Source organism: Carcharodon carcharias, chromosome 4, assembly GCF_017639515.1.
Source record: "Carcharodon carcharias isolate sCarCar2 chromosome 4, sCarCar2.pri, whole genome shotgun sequence".
In the NCBI taxonomy this organism is placed as follows: Eukaryota; Metazoa; Chordata; class Chondrichthyes; order Lamniformes; family Lamnidae; genus Carcharodon; species Carcharodon carcharias.
Window position 1 is genome coordinate 176,920,457 of NC_054470.1, and position 25,385 is coordinate 176,945,841.

At 43.0% G+C, this 25,385-nt stretch overlaps 1 protein-coding gene across 1 annotated transcript; it reads left to right on the forward strand.

Annotated features, from left to right (window-relative positions):
* Positions 1-1,656: 1,656 nt before the first annotated feature.
* Positions 1,657-25,385, forward strand: LOC121277426 (N(4)-(beta-N-acetylglucosaminyl)-L-asparaginase-like). The gene is made up of 9 exons (XM_041186868.1): positions 1,657-1,863; positions 9,681-9,834; positions 11,195-11,307; positions 14,177-14,289; positions 14,425-14,542; positions 14,672-14,747; positions 16,362-16,469; positions 19,380-19,513; positions 25,291-25,385. The coding sequence occupies exons 1-9, from the start codon at positions 1,722-1,724 to the stop codon at positions 25,383-25,385; spliced, it is 1,053 nt and encodes a 350-aa protein (XP_041042802.1). The 5' UTR covers positions 1,657-1,721.

A 25,385-nucleotide genomic window follows, 5' to 3' on the forward strand; every position in this document is an offset into this window, starting at 1 on the left:
TAAATATTTGGATTTCCAAAGGGCATTTGATAAAGTACTGCACATAAAGTTACTTAATAAGGTAAGAGCACATGGTATTGGGGTAGAATATTAGCATGGATAGAGGATTGGCTAACTAATAGAAGATGGGATAAGGGGGGGCATTTTCAGAATGGTAACCTATAACTAGTGGAGTGCAGCATGGTTCAATGCTGGGGCCACAATTATTTACATTATATATTAAGACTTGGATGAGCAAAGTGAATGTACTATCGCCAAGTTTGTGGATGACACAAAAACAGGTGGGAGGGCAAGTAGTCACAAGCAGTCTACAGGGGGATATAGACAGGTTAAGTGAGTGGGCCAAAATGTGGCAGATGGAATATAATGTGGGAAAACGTGAGGTTATGCACTTTGGCAGGAAGAATAGAGGTGTGAAATATTATTAAAATGGAGGAAGACTGCAGAAAGCTGCAGCACAGGGGTATTTGGGGGTCCTTGTGTATGAATCGCAAAGCTAGCATATAAGTTCAACAGGTAATAGGGAAGGCAAATGGAATGTTGGCCTTTATTTCAAAGGGAATAGAGTATAAAAATAGGGAAGTCTTGCTAAAACCATACAAGGCACTAGTTAGACCACACCTAGAATACTGTGAACAGATTTGGTCCCTGTATCCAAGAAAAGATATATTGGCATTGGAAGCAGTCCAGAGAAGGTTCACTAGGTTGAACCTGGGTGTGGAGGGATTTTCTTATGAGGAGAGGTTGAGTCGGTTGGGCCTGTACTCATTGGAGTTTAGAAGAATGAGAAAAGACCTTATTGAAACATACAATTCTTAAGGGGCTTGGCAGGATAGATGCTGAAAGGTTGTTTCCCCTTGTGGGAGAGTCTAGGACCAGAGGACATAATCTCAGAGTAAAGGGAAGCCCATTTAAGACAGAGATGAGGAGGAATTTCTTCTCTCAGAGGATAGTAAATCTGTGGAATTCTTTACCGCAGAGGGCTGTAGTGGCTGGGTGCTTAAATATATTTAAGGCTGAAATAGAGAGGTTTTTAATCAGTGAGGGAATCATGGGTTATGGGGAAAAGGCAGGAAAATGGAGATAAAGATTAACAGATCAGCCACCATCTCATTGAATGGCGGAGCAGACTCGATGGGCCAAATGGCCTACGTCTGCTCCTACTCTCCTGGTCTATTGTCTAACATTTGAACCTTTTAAATTTTGAAAGAAGACACCAGCCAATTAACTGGGAGGAGATTGTAAAACTGTTCATATCTCTGTTAAATAAAAACAGAAAATGCTGGAAAACCTCAGCAAGTCTGGCAGCATCTGTGGAGAGAGAAACAGAGTTAACGTTTCGAGCCCGTATGACTCTTCTTCAGAGATCTCTCCAAAGATCGATTTATGTAAAATAACAACCTATTAAATTAACTTGGAGGGGAGTGTGACATTTGCATCAGGAGTCAAATTTTTCAGGCTGAGGAATATGAAATTCGGCATAAAAATACCACAAACACAATTACCTTCCACTTTAAATTAGAACATGCTAAAAACAGTGGAAGGGGCGGTGCTTAAGACAATAACAGATGGGGAGGAGGAAATCTTGTCATTAAGCTGTGGATGAGCCAGTGTTTGTTAGAACGGCTTCCTTCTCCGTCCTTTTGCAGATGCCGTACGTGGGTGTAAAGGCTTGATCCTGACGGGCTGAGTAGTAAATGAACGCGCGGGGTTTTCTGTGAATGGGAGCCGGGCTTCGCTTTGCTATGGGATTCCAGGGCTACGTTCCACTGCTCCTCGCCCTCAGCGCCTGCTGCTTCCTGGCGGCCGCCCGCCTGCCCCTGGTCATCAATACCTGGCCTTATCATGACGCTGTGCAGCGAGGTAAGTGCACGCAGGTATTGCAAAGTAGCCGCCACCTCTGCGCAAGTTTGCATTTGTACAGTGAGAGTTATTGTAAGCTTCTGCACTATTTGCTAATTTTAAAAGTTAACAATTTAGCCCAAGTTATTTTGCGGAGTTAAATTCTGACCATGGTCAGAATTGCTGTTAGCCTGGGCACTGGTCAACACGGTCAACATGAGATAAAAACAAAAAAACTGCGGATGCTGGAAATCCAAAACAAGAACAGAATTACCTGGAAAAACTCAGCAGGTCTGGCAGCATCGGCGGAGAAGAAGAGTTGACGTTTCGAGTCCTCATGACCCTTCGACAGAACTTGAGTTCGAGTCCAAGAAAGAGTTGAAATATAAGCTGGTTTAAGGTGTGTGTGTGTGTGGGGGGGGGGGGGGGCGGAGAGATAGAGAGAGAGGTGGAGGGGGGCGGTGTGGTTGCAGGGACAAACAAGCAGTGATAGAAGCAGATCATCAAAAGATGTCAACGACAATAGTACAATAGAACACATAGTTGTTAAAGTTAAAGTTGGTGATATTATCTAAACGAATGTGCTAATTAAGAATGGATGGTAGGGCACTCAAGGTATAGCTCTAGTGGGGTTTTTTTTAATAATGGAAATAGGTGGGAAAAGGAAAATCTTTATAATTTATTGGAAAAAAAAGGAAGGGGGAAACAGAAAGGGGGTGGGGATAGGGGAGGGAGCTCACGACCTAAAGCTGTTGGATTCAATATTCAATCCGGAAGGCTGTAAAGTCCCTAGTCGGAAGATGAGGTGTTGTTCCTCCAGTTTGCGTTGGGCTTCACTGGAACAATGCAGCAAGCCAAGGACAGACATGTGGGCAAGAGAGCAGGGTGGAGTGTTAAAATGGCAAGCGACAGGGAGGTTTGGGTCATTCTTGCGGACAGACCGCAGGTGTTCTGCAAAGCGGTCGCCCAGTTTACGTTTGGTCTCTCCAATGTAGAGGAGACCACGTTGGGAGCAACGAATGCAGTAGACTAAGTTGGGGGAAATGCAAGTGAAATGCTGCTTCACTTGAAAGGAGTGTTTGGGTCCTTGGACGGTGAGGAGAGAGGAAGTGAAGGGGCAGGTGTTGCATCTTTTGCGTGGGCATGGGGTTGTGCCATAGGAGGGGGTTGAGGAGTATGGGGTGATGGAGGAGTGGACCAGGGTGTCCCGGAGGGAGCGATCCCTACGGAATGCCGATAAGGGGGGTGAAGGGAAGATGTGTTTGGTGGTGGCATCATGCTGGAGTTGGCGGAAATGGCGGAGGATGATCCTTTGAATGTGGAGGCTGGTGGGGTGATAAGTGAGGACAAGGGGGACCCTATCATGTTTCTGGGAGGGAGGAGAAGGCATGAGGGCGGATGCGCGGGAGATGGGCCGGACACGGTTGAGGGCCCTGTCAACGACCGTGGGTGGAAAACCTCGGTTAAGGAAGAAGGAGGACATGTCAGAGGAACTGTTTTTGAATGTAGCATCATCGGAACAGATGCGACGGAGGCGAAGGAACTGAGAGAATGGGATGGAGTCCTTACAGGAAGCGGGGTGTGAGGAGCTGTAGTCGAGATAGCTGTGGGAGTCGGTGGGTTTGTAATGGATATTGGTGGACAGTCTATCACCAGAGATTGAGACAGAGAGGTCAAGGAAGGGAAGGGAAGTGTCAGAGATGGACCACGTGAAAATGATGGAGGGGTGGAGATTGGAAGCAAAATTAATAAATTTTTCCAAGTCCCGACGAGAGCATGAAGCGGCACCGAAGTAATCATCGATGTACCGGAGAAAGAGTTGTGGAAGGGGGCCGGAGTAGGACTGCAACAAGGAATGTTCCACATACCCCATAAAGAGACAGGTATAGCTGGGGCCCATGCGGGTACCCATAGCCACACCTTTTATTTGGAGGAAGTGAGATGAGTTGAAGGAGAAATTGTTCAGTGTGAGAACAAGTTCAGCCAGACAGAGGAGAGTAGTGGTGGATGGGGATTGTTTGGGCCTCTGTTCGAGGAAGAAGCTAAGGGCCCTCAGACCATCCTGGTGGGGGATGGAGGTGTAGAGGGATTGGACGTCCATGGTGAAGAGGAAGCGGTTGGGGCCAGGGAACTGGAAATTGTTGATGTGATGTAAGGTGTCAGAGGAATCACGGATGTAGGTGGGAAGGGACTGGACAAGGGGAGAGAGAAGGGAGTCAAGATAACGAGAAATGAGTTCTATGGGGCAGGAGCAAGCTGAGACGATCGGTCTACCGGGGCAGTTCTGTTTGTGGATTTTGGGTAGGAGATAGAAGCGGGCCGTCCGAGGTTGGGCGACTATCAGGTTGGAAGCTGTGGGAGGGAGATCCCTAGAGGAGATGAGGTCAGTGACAGTCCTGGAAACAATGGCTTGATGTTCAGTGGTGGGGTCATGGTCCAGGGAGAGGTAGGAGGAAGTGTCTGCGAGTTGACGCTCAGCCTCCACGAGGTAGAGGTCAGTGTGCCAGACAACAACAGCACCACCCTTGTCAGCAGGTTTGATGACAATGTCAGGGTTGGCCCTGAGAGAATGGAGTGCAGTAAGTTCAGAGAGAGACAGGTTAGAATGGGTGAGAGGAGCAGAGAAATTGAGACGACTAATGTCGCGTCGACAGTTCTCAATGAAAAGATCAAGAGAAGGTAAGAATCCAGAGGGAGGGGTCCAGGTGGAGGGAGAATATTGGAGATGGGTAAAAGGATCCGTTGAACTGGGAGAGGACTCCTGCCCAAAGAAGTGAGCCCGGAGACGAAGACGGCGGAAGAAGAGTTCAGTATCATGCCGAGCTCGAAATTCATTGAGGTGAGGGCGTAAGGGTATGAAACTAAGTCCTTTGCTGAGCACTGAACGTTCAGCATCGGAGAGGGGAAGGTCAGGGGGTATAGTGAATACACGGCTGGGGTTGGGATCGGAAGAAAGGGTGGGGACGGAGGGACAGGCAGGGGTGGAGGGTCCTAGATGGGTGTTGGTGTCGATGAGTTGTTGGAGCTTGCGTTCCTTAGCACTTGAGAGAAAGAGAAAAAGTTTCTTGTTGAGGCGTCGGATGAGCCGAAGGATAAAATGAAACTGGGGGCACGCGCAGCTTTGAAAAAGGGTACGGCAGTGCTGCTGGAGGGAGAGGTCAAGTGTGTTCATATGGCGGCGCATGGCACTGAGTGTGGATTTCAGAATGTGATGGGAACAGCAGTCCAAGAAACGTTTTATGTCCCGGAGATACCTGTAATCCTGGGTGGGTTCGAAACATGAGGGGTGGAATTTCAGTTGAAATCCACGTGGGGTAAGTCGGAGACGGAGACAGTCACTGAGAAAGGAGGTCAACATGAGGTTGGGGGTGATGTGCCAATAGTTATTATTAAGCGTAAATGCTGCTATTCAACTTAAATCTCTGTTGTTGCATGTTGATCGTGGTAGCATAAGGGGAAATATTATGGCTGCTGTCCTGCTCATTCCAACACCTTGCACTCAGGGTGACCAACTCCTGGCAGAAAACATTAAAGGTTACTTTGGCAATGGCATGAACCTGTAAGTTGCAGGGGAGTGCCAGGCCTCTGGAGAGATGATTGGAGAGGAGTGCATTCCAGCCTCAAGCAACCCAGGACAAGGGACAACCAGCTCAAATACGAGATGGTTCAGTAAAATCCAGGACAGTTGTTCACCCTGCTTGCACCCTCTGTAAACTCTGCTTTCATACCCTAACTCACACCGGGTCCCGTCCCTCCGCCAGCTCTGTGGTTGGGGACTTTCATCGGCACCAGGACTGGCAATGCCTTGATTTCAAAATTCTCGCCCCATCACCTGACTTATTTCTGAATTCCGCCTCCAGCTCCATAGCCAACAAACAGCTGGAATTTATATAGCGCTTTTCACTTGAGAGAACGTCCCAATATGTTTCATGGGGGCATCATAACACAAAACCTGAAATAGAGCCAAATAAGGAAATATTGGGGCAGGTGACCTGAAACTTGGTCAGTGACATATATTTCTCGTAGTATATAAAGCGAGCCTGAGAGGTTTGGAGGTGGTGCAGGGGGGTGGATTTCAGAGCTTAGGGCCTTGGCAGCAGGAGGCATGAGCACCAGTAGTGGAGTGATTAAAACTGGGGATGCTCAAGAGGCCAGAATCAGAGGAGCACAGACACCTCGGAAGATTGTAGGGCTGGAGGGGATGACCGAGATATGGAGGGATTTCAAAACAAGGATGAGAACTTTAAAATCCGGACTTTGCTTGACGAGGAGCTAGTGTAGGTCTTTGAGCATCGGGGTGATGGGTGGACAGGACCTAGCACAGTTTAAGCCGGGGCAGCAGAAGTTTGGATGACCTCAGGTTTATGGAGTTAGAATGTGGGGCGCCAACCAGGGGTACGTTGGGATGGTTGAGTCGAGAGATAGCAAAGGCACAAATGAGGGTTTCAGCAGCAAACGATACAAGATGGGCAAAGTCAGCCAATGTTTCAGAGGTGGAAGCAGGCGGTCTTCGTGATGGCATGAATATGAGGTTGGAAGTTCATCTGGGGGTCAAATGTGACACCGAGGTTGCGGACAGACTGGCTTAATCTCAGACTGCTGTCAGCGAGAGGGGTGGATTCATTAGCTAGTGAACGAAGATGGGAGCGGGGACCAAAAATAGTGGCTTCAGTCTTCCCAACATTTATTTGGAGGAAATTTCTGCTCATCCAGTGGTAGATGTCAGATAAGCATAGACTTGATATCGAGGAATTTGGAAACCAAATTTGAGAAAAGATCCCATGTTCACTGAAGAAAGCAAAGAACAGGGATGGTCGGGGTTTGGGGAGGCAGTTTGAACTAGTAGTTAATTTATCATTTTTCAAAAAATATACATTTCATTAAATTTGTAAAAGTACTTTGCATGATAATGCAAATTTGACACTGCAATATTGTTTAATTTCTTTCAACACAGTATGTGACACACTGAGGTGCCTCACTACACTTTTAATGCTGTTTTTTTTCTACATTTACACTTCATGTCAACCATTCTCTGATGCACACAGCCTGCGGGTTTTACACTTGTTTCAGCCCCTCAATGTACTATAGCAGGAGGGCCTTAGATAATGGCCTTTCCCCATTGAGCCTTTGTGGCAGCTGCCCCAAGCTTTAATGTGTCCTTCAACATGTTGTCCTGGACCTTGGAATATGCCTGTCTGCTACACTTGGTCATGGACAGCTCTTTGCACTGTAAGACCAGAAAGTGTTTGGAAGACCAAAGAGCCGATGGTCCTTTAGCTGCAGTTGATGTTTATCTCAGTTTGCATCCCTGGGAACAGCCCATGGAGTGGAATACTGCGTCACAAGGCTGCTTAGGATGAACCTCAACAAAAACCACTGCATCGTATTCCAGACCTTCTTTGTGAAGGCATATTCCAGAAGGAGGTGGTCAATGGTCTCGGAATCACAGAATTGTTACAGTGCAGAAGGAGGCCATTTGGCCCATTGTGTCTGAATGAGCAATTCACTTTCTGCCTTTCCCACCTTTTCCCTGTAACCCTGCATGTTCTTCTTTTCAGGTAACAGTTTAATTCCATTTTGAGAGACTGCATTCCAGACCTTAACCACTTGCAGTGTGGAAAAGTTTTTTCTCATATTGCTTTTGCTTCATTGTCCAATTGCTTTAAATTTGTGCCCTGTCGTTCTTGATCCTTTCATGAATGGGAATAGTTTCTCCCCATTTACTCTCTCAGACCCCTCATGAATTTAAACACCTCTATCGAGAGCAGTGGGCGGAGAAGGTCAGACTCCGGGCAGGCAGGAAGTATCTGACGAAGAGGGCCCTTCTCACCACTAGCCAAGCTACGTCTTGGTGCTTTGAGGCATTTTGCCAAATGATTTTTACAGTCTGCTTAGGGCAACCATTCGACAGGATCCACCATCTCCTTTCTGTGCAGGCCCTCCATGTTAATTCATGTTGGACTACTGCCTGATGGACTTGTGGTCAAAGGTGTTTCTGTACACATCTTTTCCCTGAGGGACAGTGGTACGGAATGGTCCAGCTGAATAGAGCATGGCAACATTACCAGATCCATCCTTCACAACACTGCGGAAAGATAGAACCTCAGCACAGAGTGACACTTGGCATTTGCACACTGAGGGTCTACATACAGCTTAACACAGCCGCATCCAAAGCTAGCCATCTGCACAAGGGTGAACTTGGGTATGGTTTCCTCCTTTAATAGTTTGTAAGTGGTGCCTCTGCAGGCGCCATCCTTTTTTGATCTCCAAATAAAATGTAAGATGGTTTAGGAGTAGGGTGTGGGCTAGATCTGCGCTGTGTACAGCAACACTGAGTGCACCTTGCACCTGCTGACCAGGTCCTTACCGCAATGGAGATGCTCCCAATAGCTTTGGCTATGTGCTCCTCCCAGTTTTTGAAACACCCTGGCTCCTTCAAACCAAATCACCAGCACCTTCAGGTAGTCTAACCTGATGTGAGCGGGATAAAGGATCGATCAGCCCAGTTGCCAAACATGGCCTCGTTCTAACGGTAATTTACCTTTTTTCTCGAGGTCAATTTGAAGTGGGCACAGATGCACATCAGCCTGTGAATCGACAGCAAGTTCGAACAGAAGACAGCAACATCTGATAAAGGAGGAAACCTCATGCTAGCTTTGGATGCAGCTGGATTAAGCTATGTGTAGACCCTCAGTGTGCAGATGGCTAGCTTTCCCAAGCTATGTCTGTCTACAGGCTTGCTCAAGACATTGTGCATCTTGGCATCCTTTACCTTTACCGAGTCTGGATGTAGTGTCCAGTTTCCTGTCTGCCCTGCTGGATCGTCCAGCCACATCGATGATGCGGTTGAAGTCACCACCTGGAATGACTGTCCTGGATGTCTTCCGCTGCAGTGAAAGCTGAGGAGGACAGCCAGTCACTTGCTGTTTTGAGCTGCAGCATCCACTTTGATTAACCAGAGTGGAGCATTATTTTACATTATGTTTGCTACTATATTACCTCTTTAATGTTGGTGATAGTGAAGTTACCTCGCTGCAGCAGAATACCCAGGCTGGAGGAACGGCAATTATTGTCTTAGCCAGATCTACGGCCCTTGGGATCACCACAGAACCAAGGTGTATAGGTGCTGAGGTGCAATATTCTGCACTCTTGTAGAAACATCATTGATCTTGGTGTGGTACCCTAATGTTGAAATACATCTAACAGCGGCCTTAACACAACGCAAGTTAATAGAGGCAATCTCAAAATCTATTTAAACTGTATCGTTACCCAGTTCCATTGTCTGTGTAGGTCTCAATCTTTGGATAGGTTCCTGCACACTTGTAGCATTCGCAAACTGGTCAACCAACCCCAGACTGAGAAACCCGTTTTGAATACCCACTATTAGATCCAAGGGAACTTAAACAATGGAAGAGAGGAGATTAGGGGAGAAAGGTCACCACATGTAATGTGGATGGCCAAGGATAGAGGTACACAGTAGGAAGCTGACTGCTCAGGAGCCATCCTAAACTGATTTCAATTGGAAAGAGAAACTTCTTTTAACCTTTTTCACATTTTTGCTGCAGGAGTAATATATATTTTGTTTTAAAAGCATGCATTAATCAGTTCTAAATTGTTTTCCTTGTGAAAGCTGCTTTCTGCAATTTTTTAGATTATGCAATTGCTCATTAGGAAGTTAAAAGTAAATTGCATTTATTTTTAAGTTATTTACAGCACAGAAGGAGACCATGCAGTTCATTGAGTCCGTGCCAGCTTTCATTAGAGCCATCCATATATTACCATTCCACCCCACCTATCTCTGTAGTCCTTAATGCTTATTTCTGTTTTATTTTATTTAGCGTGGGACACTCTTCAGTCTGGAGGTTCAGCATTGGATGCAGTAGAGAAAGGTTGCAGTCAGTGTGAGGTAGATCAGTGTCGTGGCACCGTGGGATATGGAGGAAGCCCAGATGAATATGGAGAGACAACACTGGATGCTATGATTATGAATGGGTAATTAACTACTGCAGCACACTGGGAAATTGACCTACTTACAACATTGCTTTTTAAGCCAATTGTCCAATGAATTACTCTCGTTGCCATGATGGTCCTTATATATGATTACTACTTACACATGTAGGAAAGAGCTTAAAATGTGATGTCAAGTTTGGGTACCCATTTTCCTCCTGAGGTACCAGGTGGTGATACAGGCTGCCTCCTGCAGATCTTAGTGGGCCGGTTGTTGTGCTGTATTCTATGGTCTTGGATTCATGGCCACAATCACACTTTAGCTCAATCCTCATCTGTCACTTATAGAGCAGATGGCCGCATGCCCTTCCTAGACTTGGTTGAGAATGGTCTACTGTCTTCGAGGGAGATTGAAGCCAGGGACCTCTGTTGTTGGGTCAGTGATGAGCCTATTTGTAAAGGGGAATGCCTTCCCTCTCCAAAACTCAGAATTGCCTCTGACATTCTCCCCCTTCATGGATATGGTTGCAATCAGGTTTTGGAATGTATTTTAATTCAATTGCAAGTGGTTCAAGGTGTCAAATGTAACTTTTATGAATATTACATGTTTCTTTATATCATGCACGGGATGTGGGCATAACTGGCAAGGCCAATTTTATTGCCAATCCCTATTTGTCCATGAGGATGATTGTGAACTACTGCAGCCGCTGTGGTGTAGATAGGAAGAGAGTTCCAGGATTTTGATCCAGAGACGATGAAGGAATGGTGATACATTTCCAAATCCGATGGCATGTGACTTGGGAACCTGGAGGTGGCTGTGTTTCCATGTTCCTGCTGCCCTTTTCCTTCAGGCTTAAGAGGTCAAGGGTTTGAAAGATTTGGTCAAAGGCATCTTGGCGAGTTCCTGCACTGATTCTTATATGTAGTACACACTGGAGTCACAGTGCACAGGGGATGAAGGGAGTGAATGTTTAAGATGGTGAATGGGATGTCAATCAAGTGGGCTGCTTTGTCCTGGATGGTGTCAACCTTCTTGAATGTTGTTGGAATGTTGTCCAGGCAAGTGGGGAGTATTCCATCACATTCCTGACTTGTGCCTAGTAAATGGTGGATGGGCTTTGGGGAATCAGGAGGTGAGTTACTCGCGACAGAATTCGCAGCCTCTGACCTGCTGTTGTAGTCGCTGTATTTATGTGGCTAGACCAGTTCAGTTTCTGGCCACGTGATTTGTCCACTAGATTTCAAGTTGTGAAATGATTTTAAAACTATAGTTTTAATGAAAAGCCGGCAGTCATGAGCGTCAAAGCTCAACTCAGAATGTAGGGGAATGAAAAGTCACATACATTCTGAATAGCTGAAATTGAGATTTGTCACTATTGCATATATTTTTTTAAAAACCCTTCAGCAACACGATCGAGGTTGGAGGAGTTGGGCAACTTCAAAGAATTAAAAGTGCAATCAGCGTTGCTCGAGCAGTGATGGAACACAGCAGTCATTCACTGTTGGTGGGGGAGTCAGGTAATCACTCGTCCTCGTTGTTCTTTGATCTTAGAAAAAAAGCTTTCATTTTATTTGGTTACTTTCATGACCTGAAAATATCCCAAAGCACTTCATTGCAGGAAAAATGCACCGTGAGGTCAGCAAACAGAAATATGATAATAACCAGATACTCTGATTGTGACATTGGTTGAGGGATAAATATTGAACAGGCAGAATTCCCCTGCTCTTTGAAATAGTGCATTTTATGTGCTGCTGAGAACAGGCATGGTGTCAGTTTGAACCTCTCATCCAGCACTCCTTGGATACTACATTGGAGTGTCAGGCTAGATTTTGTACTCAAGCTTGAACCCACAGACTTCTGAATCAAGAATTGAGAGTGGTAGTCACTGAGCCATGGCTAACAGTGTGAGAAACAATTAATAATAGTTGATTGTTTTAAAAAAATGTTAAATTGAAAACACAAAAAATTACACATTATAAATTCAATTCCCAAAATGGATGGATTGACGAGTCCAAAATCAAAAGACCAGCAGCAAGTCATTTTACATTTTTATTGGAGTGAGATTTAAATATGGGAGCATAACTGTTTCATTTTCAACCATAAGACAATTTTTTCCCAGAGGGTCTGTTCATGGAGTACACTTAAAATGAATATGCAGGCATTGTTAATTTTAAACTAGTCTCCTGACTGTCAGCAAACAACTACTATTGGAAATAAGATTGACCTTTGCATTGGGCCTAAAGTTTTGGAAATAATTCTAGTCACCATTAAAATGGTGAACCATAAACAAATTATGATCAATAATATTGTTGTGCCACAGTACCTTGTTATGCAAGATGTTGATAACTAAATTATGAACAGGTCTTTAACTAATTGAGAGAGATAATGGGTTGTTGACACAAGCTTTAATGAATGTATGGAAACTCTGGACAGTGTCTCTTCTGATGCAGGAGAAATACAATATAATGCAGGGAGGACATTTTTTCCTTCACTGAAAATTGCTGTCAAAACCGTTGAACCTACTTTGGTTAGGTCTTCTTTCTTGATGGTCAATGTTCCCATCTGTCTCCTTGGGTAATGGCCAATCTAGAACAGTCAGGGCAACCCAAATGCAATCTAGGGAATTTGCATCCCTAGCATTTGTGGTTTTCTGAGGTTGAGCAGGTCTGAGTTAGCTCTTATGGGCGCATATGAATTCATGCCCCCTGCAATATCCTGTGTCAATGCTCAGGGATGTTCACTGGGAACATGACTGACAGTCAAAGCTCTACGCCTGGATCTCCTTGGAGGTAAGAAAATTGACATCTTTAGAAATGCTAGGTGAAATTTCTTTTCGACTAATATTGTCTCACAAAAGGGGCAGGGGACATACTTTCAAACAAAAACTAGACTGTCCAGGGTACCTTTCCCTAATGAAAAATATCATGCCTCCAAAGGAACGTAGGAACGGAGTTGGCCATTTTGTTCCTCAAGCCTCTTCTGTTATTCAGTATGATCATAGCTGACCTAACTCTATATGCCAGTCTTTGTCCCATTTTCCTAATACCTTTGGTTACCAAAAATTTATCAATCTCAGATTTAAAATTAAGTCTTGATTTCGCATCAATTGCCAGTTGTGGAAAAATAATTCCAAACATCCACCATCCTTTGTGTGCATAAGTATTTCACTCCTGAAAGACCTGGTTCTAAATTTTAGAATATGTTTCCTCCCAAATAGCAGAACAAATTTCTTTCTATCTACCCTATCTGTTCCCCTTAACATCAAACTTCAATCAAATCACCCATAACCTCCTAATCCCAGGGATTACAACCGTTATTTGTGTAATTTCTCATGGTGGTTTAGCCCTTGGAGTCCAAGCATCATTCTGTTAAATCTATACAGCCTTCCCTCCATGGCCAACATGTCCTTTGTTACAGCCAAGTGAGGAGTGGTATAATGGCTGCCACCTCTGTCCACCTCTTGGTTGACTGCAACAGGTGTTTTTAAAAAAATTTGCTTACCAATTCAGTGAGTGTTTAACTAGTTAAGTGCTGTTACTGTAAAAGACACACATATAGGTTTTCTTGTAAGTTTTAAAAGAAAAGGAAATATTTATTGTGCTCAACACCCGATCTAAAAAGAACAATAAAAATATTCCCAACTCTCACTCACACATGCATTCAAGAGTTCACACACACAGAAGTAAGTTACAAAGAGGGAGGGTAGGTTAAATGGTTCAAGATTCCCAAAACAGAGTTTTCCTGTAGATTGATCATTTGGGTGATATCAAGCTGGATTTGATAAGCTTTCGGGATTCGGCATTGAGACAATTTAAAATGTTGATGGACAAATTCTGACTCTTCTTCCGCAGTCAGCAGCTGCTTGGTTTATATTAAAGATGCTACCTGTGGTTTTTGGTCAGAATATAAGCCCAGCACATGCTTGGAGAATGGACAGAGAGAGAGAGAGAGAGAGGAAAGAAAGGGACCACAAGTCTTTTTGCTGTTACCCACGCATGGTCTTTCTGCAGTCTTTTTGGATACACCTTGGAAATCAGTGACTCTTTAACAAAGGGCTTGCTTGCTGTCACGTGATCTTCCTTCGCATACTAGCTAGTAACCAAACCTGGTCATAACAAGTTCATTCCAGGTCTATTGTTTAAGGTTGTGTTTGCAGCCAATGCCGTGCATGCACAGTTCTAGTGTTTTATTCTGTTATGTCTTTGTGTGCTGCAGCCAGGAGTAAAGATGGCACTGCTCAAATCATCTGGCTGTATTTTAGGTGGCTTGTTTTATCTTATTGGCCTTGTTTGTATGTATTTGTTGTGTGTTGTGTGTATTCAACTATTAATATTTATGCATCCAGATGACTAAACACTTAATATAAGTACAATACTTTCTCAACAGCATCAATTTTTGCTCAAAATATGGGTTTCCTAAGCGAAGATTTAACAACGAATAAATCTGTGTCTATGCACTTAGAATGGCTGAGCAAGAAGTGCCAGCCCAATTTCTGGAAGGTGAGTATCACTATCATAAAGGAAAAATGTTACTAAATATTTTAGATGCTTTTAAGATAGGATGCCAGGTATGAAATGAGAATTTTACATTATTGTCAACTAATACTGTGTAAAAAATCATTTTGATTTTCACAGAATGTCTTGCCAAATGCTGAAACTTCCTGTGGGCCATACAAGCCAATGAAGGGACTACGGTCAAAAAAACATAGAATGCCAGCAGAGATGATTAATGTTCACAACCATGACACCATTGGTAAGTTCTTATCTTGATAAATGTAGATGCATTGAGCATTTATGGAAAGTTAGCATGCAAAAAACTGTGCTGCTCTGAAGAGTTGAGGATTCATGTATGATCTCACTTGATTGTTGATTTTGAATTTAGGTATGATTGTGATTGATAAGAGTGGAAGTATAGCTGCTGGGACATCCACTAATGGCCTAAGGCATAAAATCCCAGGGTACGTATTCTTGTGTTTTATGCTTTTAGTAAAAAATCTCTCTGTCTCTTACACAATAGGTTTTTATTTAGCTATCATTTGGGTCAATAGGCAACCTATTTTTTTCCAAGTTCTTTAATCTATCTAAGGCAATATCCCCAATTATCTTAAGGTTAACGATTTTGAGTGAACCTCTTACTCAGTCTTTAGGGTTGACTTTTATTAGAAGCAACACTTTTTTATTCTTTCACAGGACATGGGCATCGTTGGCTAGGCTAGCATTTTTATTGCCCATCCCTAATTGTCCTTGAGAAGGTGGTGGTGAACCACCTTCTCGAACCGCTGCAGTCCGTGTGGTGTAGGTACACCCACAGAGCTGTTAGGGAGGGAGTTCCAGGATTTTGATCCAGCGACATTGAAAGAATGCGAAACATTTCCAAATTAAATGTTGTGTGGCTTGGAGGGGAACTTCTAGGTGATGGTGTTCCCATGCATCTGCTTCCCTTGTCCTCCTAGTTGATAGAGGTTGTGGGTTTGGAAGGTGCTGTCGAAGGAGCTGTGATGAGTTCCTGTGGTGCATCTTGTAGATGGTACACGTCGCTGCCACTGTGCATTGGTGGTGTAGGGACTGGATGGGGTGCTAATCAAGCAGACTGCTTTGTCCTGGATAATGTCAAGCTTCTTGAGTGTTGATGGAGCTGCACTCATCCAGCCAAGTGGGAATATTCCATCACCCTCCTGAGTTGTGCCTTGTGCCATGTACATGGTGGATAGGCTTTGGGGAATCAGGAGATGAGTTACTCACTGCGGAATTCCCAGCTTCTGACCTGCTCTTGTAGCCACAATATATGATTGGTCCATTCCAGTTTCTGGTCAATGGTGATGTTGATAGTGGGGGATGCAGCGATGGTAATGCCATTGAATGTTGAGGGAAGATGATTATATTCTCTCCCTTTGGAGCCTGGCACTTGTGTGCTGTGAATATTACTTGCTAACTGTCAGAAAACCAGAAAATCCAGGTCAGGTAGCATCTGTGGAGAGTGAAACAGAGGCAAAATTTAAGGTTGATGCCTCTTTATCAGAAAGGTTCAGTAGCAAGAGTTGCCATCTGCTGTTTTAAATAGCCTTGTACCCCTCCATTAATGAGGGGAGGAATCAGTCAAGCCCCTTCCCTGGCTGCTGCTGGACATTGGGCTGCAGAGGACGATTTAAATGGGTATGCTAGTATAGTGGTTATAGTACTGAACCAGCAACTTCCCACTCCCCTCTCTGCATAACGAAGGAGAAACCATTACAAAGGACTATAATAATGATAGGGCGATTGCAAGTGAGCATGAAAATATAATCCTTTACATTTAAAAACAAACTATAATGCCACAAAAAGTTAGATAGGAGCCTACAGTTGCCAAAGGTGAGCCATTGTATTTATTTGGTACTTCCCCTTATAGTCCAGCGGACATTGGACAACCATTGAGGGAGTTAGTACAAACCTGCTACATGAACTATGCTTTGGTGCTGCTGATTGATAAAGCTGCCATATTTTCCGACAGTGAATCTAAACCCCAGAGTCAATCCAAATGTATATTTGTTCAAAATGATAATGATCACTGGACATTTTATTTGTATTTCCCCCAGCCGTGTGGGCGATTCACCGATAGCTGGAGCAGGTGCTTATGCTGATAGCACAGTTGGAGCTGCAGCTGCTACTGGAATTGGAGATATTATGATGCGGTTTCTTCCAAGGTATATTGTTCCCGTCAGATTTGCTTGTGGTGGAAGATGTGCTTCTAAAGCTTGTGAATTATCATGAGGTGATTGAAGCTCCAGTGTTTAGAAGAGTAATAAGTATCAATGCTTAAAAATGTGCCTTGTATTTACAACACAAATGGCTGGGATTTTCCAGTCCAGCGGGACCCACCTGGCCAGGCCAGCCAGAAGTCCATTGACTTTCGACGAGACTGGAAGATCCCACAGCGGGCAGGGATGCAAAATCCTGGCCAATTTCTCTTGCTTAGTGCAATGATAGCAGCAGTAGTTTTTTGTAAAGTGTCACATTTCTGCATTATGATCATCATTAAGAAGGAAAGATGTTCTGTAACCATGCCATGGGTGAGTAACAGGTATCCTAAGAGAGTTATAGGATTTTGGTGTACTAATGTGGTGCACTATGGAGGGCTAGGAAGTGGTTCTGCACCTGGGAGTGTCCACACAAGACTCTAATTTTAATCATGCTCCATGAGCAGGCCCAGTATATTGGCCTATGCATCATACAGTCTGCTTTAATGCCAAAGAAGCAGTGATTGTAGCCTAGCATCAAGTTAATTGTCTGCCCTCATAATCATTATGGGCTCCAATTTACTATTTACATAGAAATTTGTCCTGTGCTTGACTGTAGACTATTAGGAGCTATCCTAAAATGTTGATGCTGATGTTTTCTTGAAACTAATTACTATATTTGATCTAAAAGCTTTTTTGGACAGCAATAACGTATATCTTAATTCTTGCGTGTGATGGAGCACAGATACTACTTTGAAATAGGTATTAACTACCCGACACTGTAATTGTGGGTCCAATATGCTGTTAAATTGGACACCATCCAGTTACTTGTCATACAACTTTAACAGCCTCACCATTATGGTTTCCCTTTTCTCTGTCCCTACAGTTATCGTTTTTAAAAATAGGGTCTAACCCTGCATTCGATCTTTCCCCGTTTGTTCAACTTCAAAGGACAGGTAGTATTGAGGAGGTGGGGAGGCTGCAGAAGGATTTGGACAGTTTAGGAGAATGAGCAAAGAAGTGGCAGATGGAATACAACGTGGGAAAGCGTGAGGTCATGCACTTTGGTAGGAAGAATAGAGGCATAGACTATTTTCTAAATGGGGAGAGAATTCAGAAATCTGGAGTGCAAAGGGACTTGGGAGTCCTAGTCCAGGATTCTCTTAAGGTTAACTTGCAGGTTGAATCGATAGTTAGGAAGGCAAATGCAATGTTGGCATTTATTTCGAGAGGACTAGAATATAAAAGCAGGGACGTGCTGCTGAGGTTTTGTAAGGCTCTGGTCAGACCACATTTAGAATATTGTGAGCAATTTTGGGCCCTGTATCTCAGGAAGGATGTGCTGGCCCTGGAGATGGTCCAGAGGAGGTTCACGAGAACGATCCCAGGAATGAAAGGCTGAACATATGAGGAACGTTTGAAGACTCTGGGTCTATACTCGATGGAATTTAGAAGGATGAGGGGGGGATCTGATTGAAACTTACAGAATATTGAAAGGCCTGGATAGAGTGGATGTGGGGAAGATGTTTCCATTAGTAGGAGAGACTAGGACCCGAGTACACAGCCTCAGAGTAAAGGGAAGACCTTCTAAAACAGGGATGAGGAGAAACTTCTGTTTCTGTCAAAAACATTTTTTACAAATCATCTCAGAACCCTCGTCCCGCCCGTGGATGAGGTTTCCTCAAAACTCCAAAGGCCGCCTGGTCGATTCACCCACCCGCCAACCGTAAGGTTGGTTGGACAGCAAAAAAATCGCTCTTAGTTAATAAAATAATAAAATAATGGCCTTAATAGACCTCTTAATCGTCGGCGGGCAGGCTGCTGACTTTCGTGCTGCCCATCGACCGAAATGTTGCGCAATCGCACAATGACATCAGGACGCTCGCATGGCTCGGGTTGGGCGCACGCCTGCCCATGGGACCTAAACCTAAAATTCTACCCCATGCTATCCAATAACATCTCTGAGAAAGTGAGTATTGGGTGGATGTCAGATGAGAGAAGTTTGGGTTCACCTTTGATTAAATAACTTGCCCACATTTCATTATCTAGGCTCACAAAGAACGGTCATTCGGGGAAAGAGAATGATCAGTCTCATTGGAACTGTATCCCAGCGTAAGTTAGTGTCTTTCAGAGGAGATATAAGTGAGGAATGAGGACCTGCAACTTAACATGTGTTTAAAGAGAAATGGAATTGAGGTTTTTAGTTATTGTACAATTACAAAGTATTTACAGCCAGAAACTGGCCATTTGTTCAGCAGGTTCATGCCAGTATTTCTGCTCTGCACGTGCCTCCTCGAACCCTCTTCATTGAAAGCCCATCGACATAACCTTCTATTCCTTCCTCGTGCGCTTATGTAGCATATTGCTTAAAAACATCTCCACGTCATTCACCTCAAATACTCTTTTTTTTTAAAAAATGGTAGCGTGTTTTACATTCTAACTCTGGTTAAAGAAATTTCTCTTGAATTCCCTTTTGGATTTATTAATGACTGTCTTGTATTTATGGCCCCTAACTCTGGTCTCACCTACAAGTAGAAACCTTTCTCACATCTATGCTATCAAACTCTTTTATAATCTTAAAGACCTCTACCAAGTCACTCTTCAGTAAGAATCCTAGCCTTTTTGATCTCTCCTAATGGATATAAATTCTCAGTTCTGTGTGGTGAATGTCTTGCAGTGGTTCGGAAATTAACAAATTATTTTAAGTAGTCTTTTTAGACTGTTAGATAGTTTGAAAATGATTTAGTTGCATTAATAATTGTTGCCTATTTTGCAGAAAATATGCTTGGTCAGATTGTTCTTGTTCTTTTTTGCTACTCAGCTATCTTTTTAATGTGGGCGTTATCTTGTTGTGGTGCTTTTTGTCTCTCAAATTAGTTACCAAGCAGTGGAATATATGAGATTCGGGATTGAACCAACCATAGCTTGTCAGAAGGCTATTACAAGAATTCAAAAGTATTACCCACAGTTTTTTGGTGCGCTTATCTGTGCTAACAGAACCGGGGGTTATGGTAAGTCTTTGAAACAAAATCTGTTAAAATAGTAAGTGTGAAACTGGCTTCTTGAGAGAATGGCTAAAGCCATGCAGAAAATACACCACCTTGAGGAAACGTGTCTTCCACTTAACTATATTGTGTAGAATGTCTGCAAATTAATTTGTGTTGTCAAAGCCTGCAGGGCCTTGCAATATTAATTGTGTGTCCTTGCACATGTGGGTACAAACTTGCATTTGTGAAATCAAAAAGGAAGAAAAAAACTGGAAATAAACTGGAAATATGTCCAGTTTAAGGGCCTCTTTTTACATGAAGTCTAGCGAACCATTTGGTTAATGCACTCTAGCCAAAAGTGAAAGTTCCTGTATGGCCAATACCCAAGTACAGTCAAATTATTGTGACTCCTAGATGTAAATTCATGATTTTTTAATGTTCATGGGACATTTAAATTGTAGTCTGCAGAACTTTGACGCGAGGTTGATATTTATCACAAACGTTGAGGTGGCAAATTGATAGTGAAGTTTGATCGGAAAGTGGTGGGATTCAATGGGCATTACTCTGGGTCTCTGGATTACTAGTCCAGCGACAATACCACTACGCTATCACCTCCCTGTATTTGCAAGGGGATCTAGGTTGAAATAGGGAAGGGGTATTACTTGGATATCTATGGGCCTGGGATGGAGTTCGAAAAATCATTCAGGATCTATGAAAGAAGGCTCCATCCGGTTGAACAGTGGCCAGTGAAATTCACTATAGACAATGCAAGGCAGTGGATATTGGAAGTAGAAATTGGAACTATGTGTACCAAAAAGTATACTGAAAGACCTAAAGATACTAGTAGACTTGAATGTTCACCGCACCCAAACATTGTGAAGCTAGAAAACACAATGAACAGGATCCTGGGATGTATTAACAAATCGTTGAGTTCGTGTTGAAGTTGTACATAGCTCTGATCTATTCAGAAGGAGTGACTACAGCCAGGGTATTGGCTCATAAAAAACAGCGAGTTGCTAGGGTGAAAAGATGGAAAGGCTGGTGTTACAGAAGGTAAAGGTGGCTAGTGGCATTGTACATTCAGATTAATTGTTAATTGCATTGATAGATGATTGAGATTGTGGCACTATAACTGGAAGAAAAACGATGAGCATTTTGAATGAATCTAAAGGTTAAAGCTAAAAAGGGATTGAATTCATATAGTTTGATAAAAGTGGTCAAGAGATTTAAATGATCTTAAAAGCAATGATGATTAGACACATTAAATTGTGATCCTTCCAAATATTTTAAAAATTATTTTGAGACAGTGCAACTTTTTTTGGGGCGGAGTGGGCACGGGATGGGGAGATAGTTTAATAAATCTGAACTTTGAAACAGACCTTGAAACAATTTGCAAGTCAAGCTTTGACCCTTTTGTTATCTAAAACTAGAGTGTTTGGCTGTACTACTGATCTATGTAATCATTTATGTAGAGGACTTTAGTTGTAAAGGTAGCAGTTTATAATAGTTAACGGGTAGTTGAGATTTGCAAAAATGGCAATCTCTAAAGAACCTTTGCATAAATTACACTGATGATGATCACTGGTGAAATAACTTTCAAGTTATATTTTTTATTCTTTCCTGGGATGTGACATCACTGGCAAGGCCAGCGTTTATTGACCATTCTTAATGGCCCTCGAGAATGTGGTGGTGAGCTGCCCTCTTGAACCTCTGCAGTCCATGTGGTGTAGCTACACCACATGGCACTGTTAGGGAGGGAATTCCAAGATTTCGACCCAGCAACAGTGAAAAGGAACAGCGATAGTTCCAAGTCAGGATGGTGTGTGACTTGGAGGGGAACTTGCTGGTGGTGGTGTTCCTCTGTGTCTGCTGTCCTTGTCATTCTAGATGGTAGAGATCACAGGTTTGGAAGGTGCTGTCAAAGGAGCTTTGCCAACTTGTTGCAGTGCATCTTGCTGCTGCTGTGTGCTGGCCTTATAGGGAGTGAATGTTCAAGGTGGTGGATTAGGTGTAGATCAAGCAGGCTGCTTTTGACCTGGATGGTGTCAAGCTTGTTGTTGGAACCGCACTCATCGAAACAAATGGAGAGTATTCTATCATACTCCTAACTTGTATCTTGTAGATAGTGGTCAGGCTTTGGTGAGATACCCACCACAGAATTCCAGCCTTTGACTTGTTCTTGTAGCCACTATATTTATATGTCTGGCTGGTGAAGTTAAGCTTCCGGTCAATGATAACCCCCTGGATATTAATAGTGAGGGTTTCAGCAGTAGTAATGTTATTGAATATCAAGGGGAAATATTTGTATTCTCTTTTGTTGGGGATGATCATTGACTGCATGTTGCTTGATTGTTCAGGCCTGGGCAAATAACTTTGTCCAGGTCTTGTTTTGTGAAGGCGCAGACTGCTTTAGTATGAGGACTGAACATTGTGCAATCTTCAGTAAACATCCTCACTTCTGATGGAGGGAAGGGCATTGAAGCAGCTGAAGATGACTATGCCTAGGACACTATCCTGAAGAACTCTTGCAATAACATTAGTGCCTTTCATGATCTCCAAGTACCAATAAAATATCTTTGATGTATGTATGTTGTGCTGTAGTAACCACAATAATTCTTAAACAAAACAAGGTAAATAGTCAGATTCCCTACAACACAAAGTACTTCATTAGTTGTGAAGAGTTTTAGGAAGTTATGAAAGGGATTGCATGTGTTTGTTTTCTTGAATCTTTCAGTCATGTTGGTTGAAGGATAAATATTAACCAGGAACCGAGAAAAACTTGCATGTTCACCTGGGGAGGCAGTTGGGGCCTAAATTTTAATGATTCATCTGAAACAGCACTTCTGGCGGTGCAGAGCTGCACTGACGTGTCAACCTTGAAGACTCCAAAGCAGGCCTTAAACCTGTGACCTTGTGATTTGGAGGTAGGAGTGCTACAACTGAGTCAAGCCATGGTCAGGCAAAGCAAGTACAGCAGTGAATTTAAGGGGTGGCACAAAACCTATAGCTACAATGTTGACTACTAATTCTTGGCAAATAAAAGCTTTATGGATTGTACTAAAATTTGAAAATCTGTTTTAATAGGAACAACATCAAGATTTCTATTTATGATTTTGTTTGGACTACTTGGGACTATAGCCATTTCCCCAAGCTAGGAATTATTTCAGTTTCAAAAATAAGTTTCACTCTGGCGAAGTAAACAGAAACACGGTAAAGTGGATAATCCCACTGGTTATCCGAAAATGAGATTCTGATCTGGAAGGAAGGATGCATAATTCAGCACATGTAACTCTGAAGGAATGTAGAAGTTTCATCTTTTGAGTGGTGCAATTTTCCTTTCAATAAAGAACTGGAAACCTATTGTAGCTCTTCTACAAAATGTTTCCATTATATAAGATTGAAACACAGGAGAAAAATACCTGGTAAGAAAACCTGGAAAAGAAATAATCTGAATTTGTAATCGGCTGGCTGGATTAGCTTTGTCTTATGCTATTCACTCCCTGCTGGGAAATGGAGGAGTGTTGGGAGTCTGTGACAAACATACAGGCGTTTGTGTATTAATGTCCTGAAGCACCACTGTAGGATAGAGTATTTGGGAATCTGAAAATCAAATATTGTGATATATCTTTGACAGGGTGATATTATTTTGATAAACCTGCTTCTTTCAAAAAATAAAGTAGATGCTGGAGTCAGGTTAATAGAAGTGTTGTCAGAGAGTGGTATTTCTGGCTGTAAAAACAAATATATTCTGGATGTAAAAACAAATTTCTATCAAAGTAAATTAAATGTTTTTACTGGGACATCTTTCGGATTGGTTTTATTAGCTAGCTTGCTAAATGGGTTGAGAGAAGAACACTCCATTAATATTAGCTGTTTAAAAACTAAATAAATCTGTCACAAAACCAGCAGCAATGCCATCTGAGTCTTCTGTAAAGCTACACAGCTTTGCTCAGTTCAGCATTTCATTTGAATTTTCTTTTAATACGTTATTGATTAAGGAATTTGTCGATTATACATACTTCTACTTTTGAGTTTTAGATGATGTTACCATTGAAGCTAGTATATTTACTTGTAAAAGGGAAGACATAATGGGCCAAATTTTAACTCCGATTAAGTGGATAGTTTTACATGAGTTAAAATGGGAGCAATGGGACTCATGAAAATGGTTTAAATGTATGGGGTTGTGAAAAGGTTGGGGAGAGATAAATGGATGGTTTAACAAGAGAAGGCGATGGTGTAGTGGTATTGTCACTGGACTAGTAATCCAGAGGCCCAGGGAATGCCATGGGGACCCGGATTTGAATCCTGCCACAGCAGACAGTGGAATTTAAATTCAATAAAAATCTGGAATTAAATCTAATGATGATCATGAAACTATTGTCGATTGTTGTAAAAACCCATCTGACTCACCAATGCGCTTACCTCCAGACCCACAGCAACGTGGTTGGCTCTTAAATGTCCTCTGAATAAGGGCAATAAATGCTGGCCTAGCCAGCGACGCTCACATCCCTCAAATGAACTTTAAAAAAGTTATATTATCTTGTACATTTGGAAATTTACTTTTGCTTTTCAAAAACATACTCTAATTTACTTGGAAATATTTAACGCTATTAGAAATATTTTAGTGTAAGTACTAAGAACAAAGAACAAAGAAAAGTACAGCACAGGAACAGGCCCTTCGGCCCTCCAAGCCTGCGCCGATCATATTGCCCGTCAACTAAAACATTTTGCACTTCCGGGGTCCATATCCCTCTATTCCCATCCTATTCATGTATTTGTCAAGCTGCCTCTTAAACACAACTATCGTACCTGCTTCCACCACCTCCTCTGGCAGCGAATTCCAGACACTCACTACCCTCTGCGTAAAAAACTTGCCCCGCACATCTCTTCTATAGTTTTCTCCTCTCACCTTAAATCTATGTCCCCTAGTAATTGACTCTTCCACCCAGGGAAAACGCTTCTGACTATCTACTCTGTCCATGCCACTCATAATTTTGTAAACTTCTATCGAGTCGCCCCTCAATCTCCGTCGCTCTAGTGAGAACAATCCGAGTTTCTCCAACCTCTCCTCATAGCTAATAACCTCCAGACCAGGCAGCATCCTGGTAAACCTCCTCTGCACCCTCTCCAACGCCTCCATATCCTTCTGGTAATGTGGCGACCAGAATTGCATGCAGTATTCCAAGTGTGGCCTTACCAAGGTTCTATATAGCTGCAGCATGACTTCCCAGCTTTTATACTCAATACCCCTGCCAATGAAGGCAAGCATGCCATATGCCTTCCTGACTACCTTATTCACCTGCGCTGCCACTTTCAGTGACCTGTGGACCTGTACACCCAGATCCCTCTGCCTGTCAATGCTCTTAAGGGTTCCGCCATTTACTGTATAATTCCTGCCTGTATTAGACCTTACAAAATGCATTACCTCACATTTGTCCGGATTAAACTCCATCTGCCATTTCTCCGCCCAAGTCTTCAACTGATCTATCTCCCGTTGTATCCTTTGACAATCCTCTTCATTATCTGCAACTCCTCCAACCTTAGTGTCGTCTGCAAACTTACTAATTAGCCCAGTTACATTTTCCTCCAAATCATTTATGTATACTACAAACAGCAAAGGTCCCAGCACCGATCCCTGCGGAACTCCACTAGTCACAGCTCTCCATTCAGAAAAGCACCCTTCCATTGCTACCCTCTGTCTTCTATGACCAACCCTGTATGGTTCAAGATAACAAACTTATTTCTGATGAGTTACATTAACCGTAACTGGGTTTTCCTGAACTTGTCCTTTTTTTTTTCAGGTGCTGCATGCAGTAAATCTCCAGAACTTGACCAGTTTCATTTTATGGTTTACAATCCATTGACAGCCTCAGAACAGATTGTGGACTGCATTTAA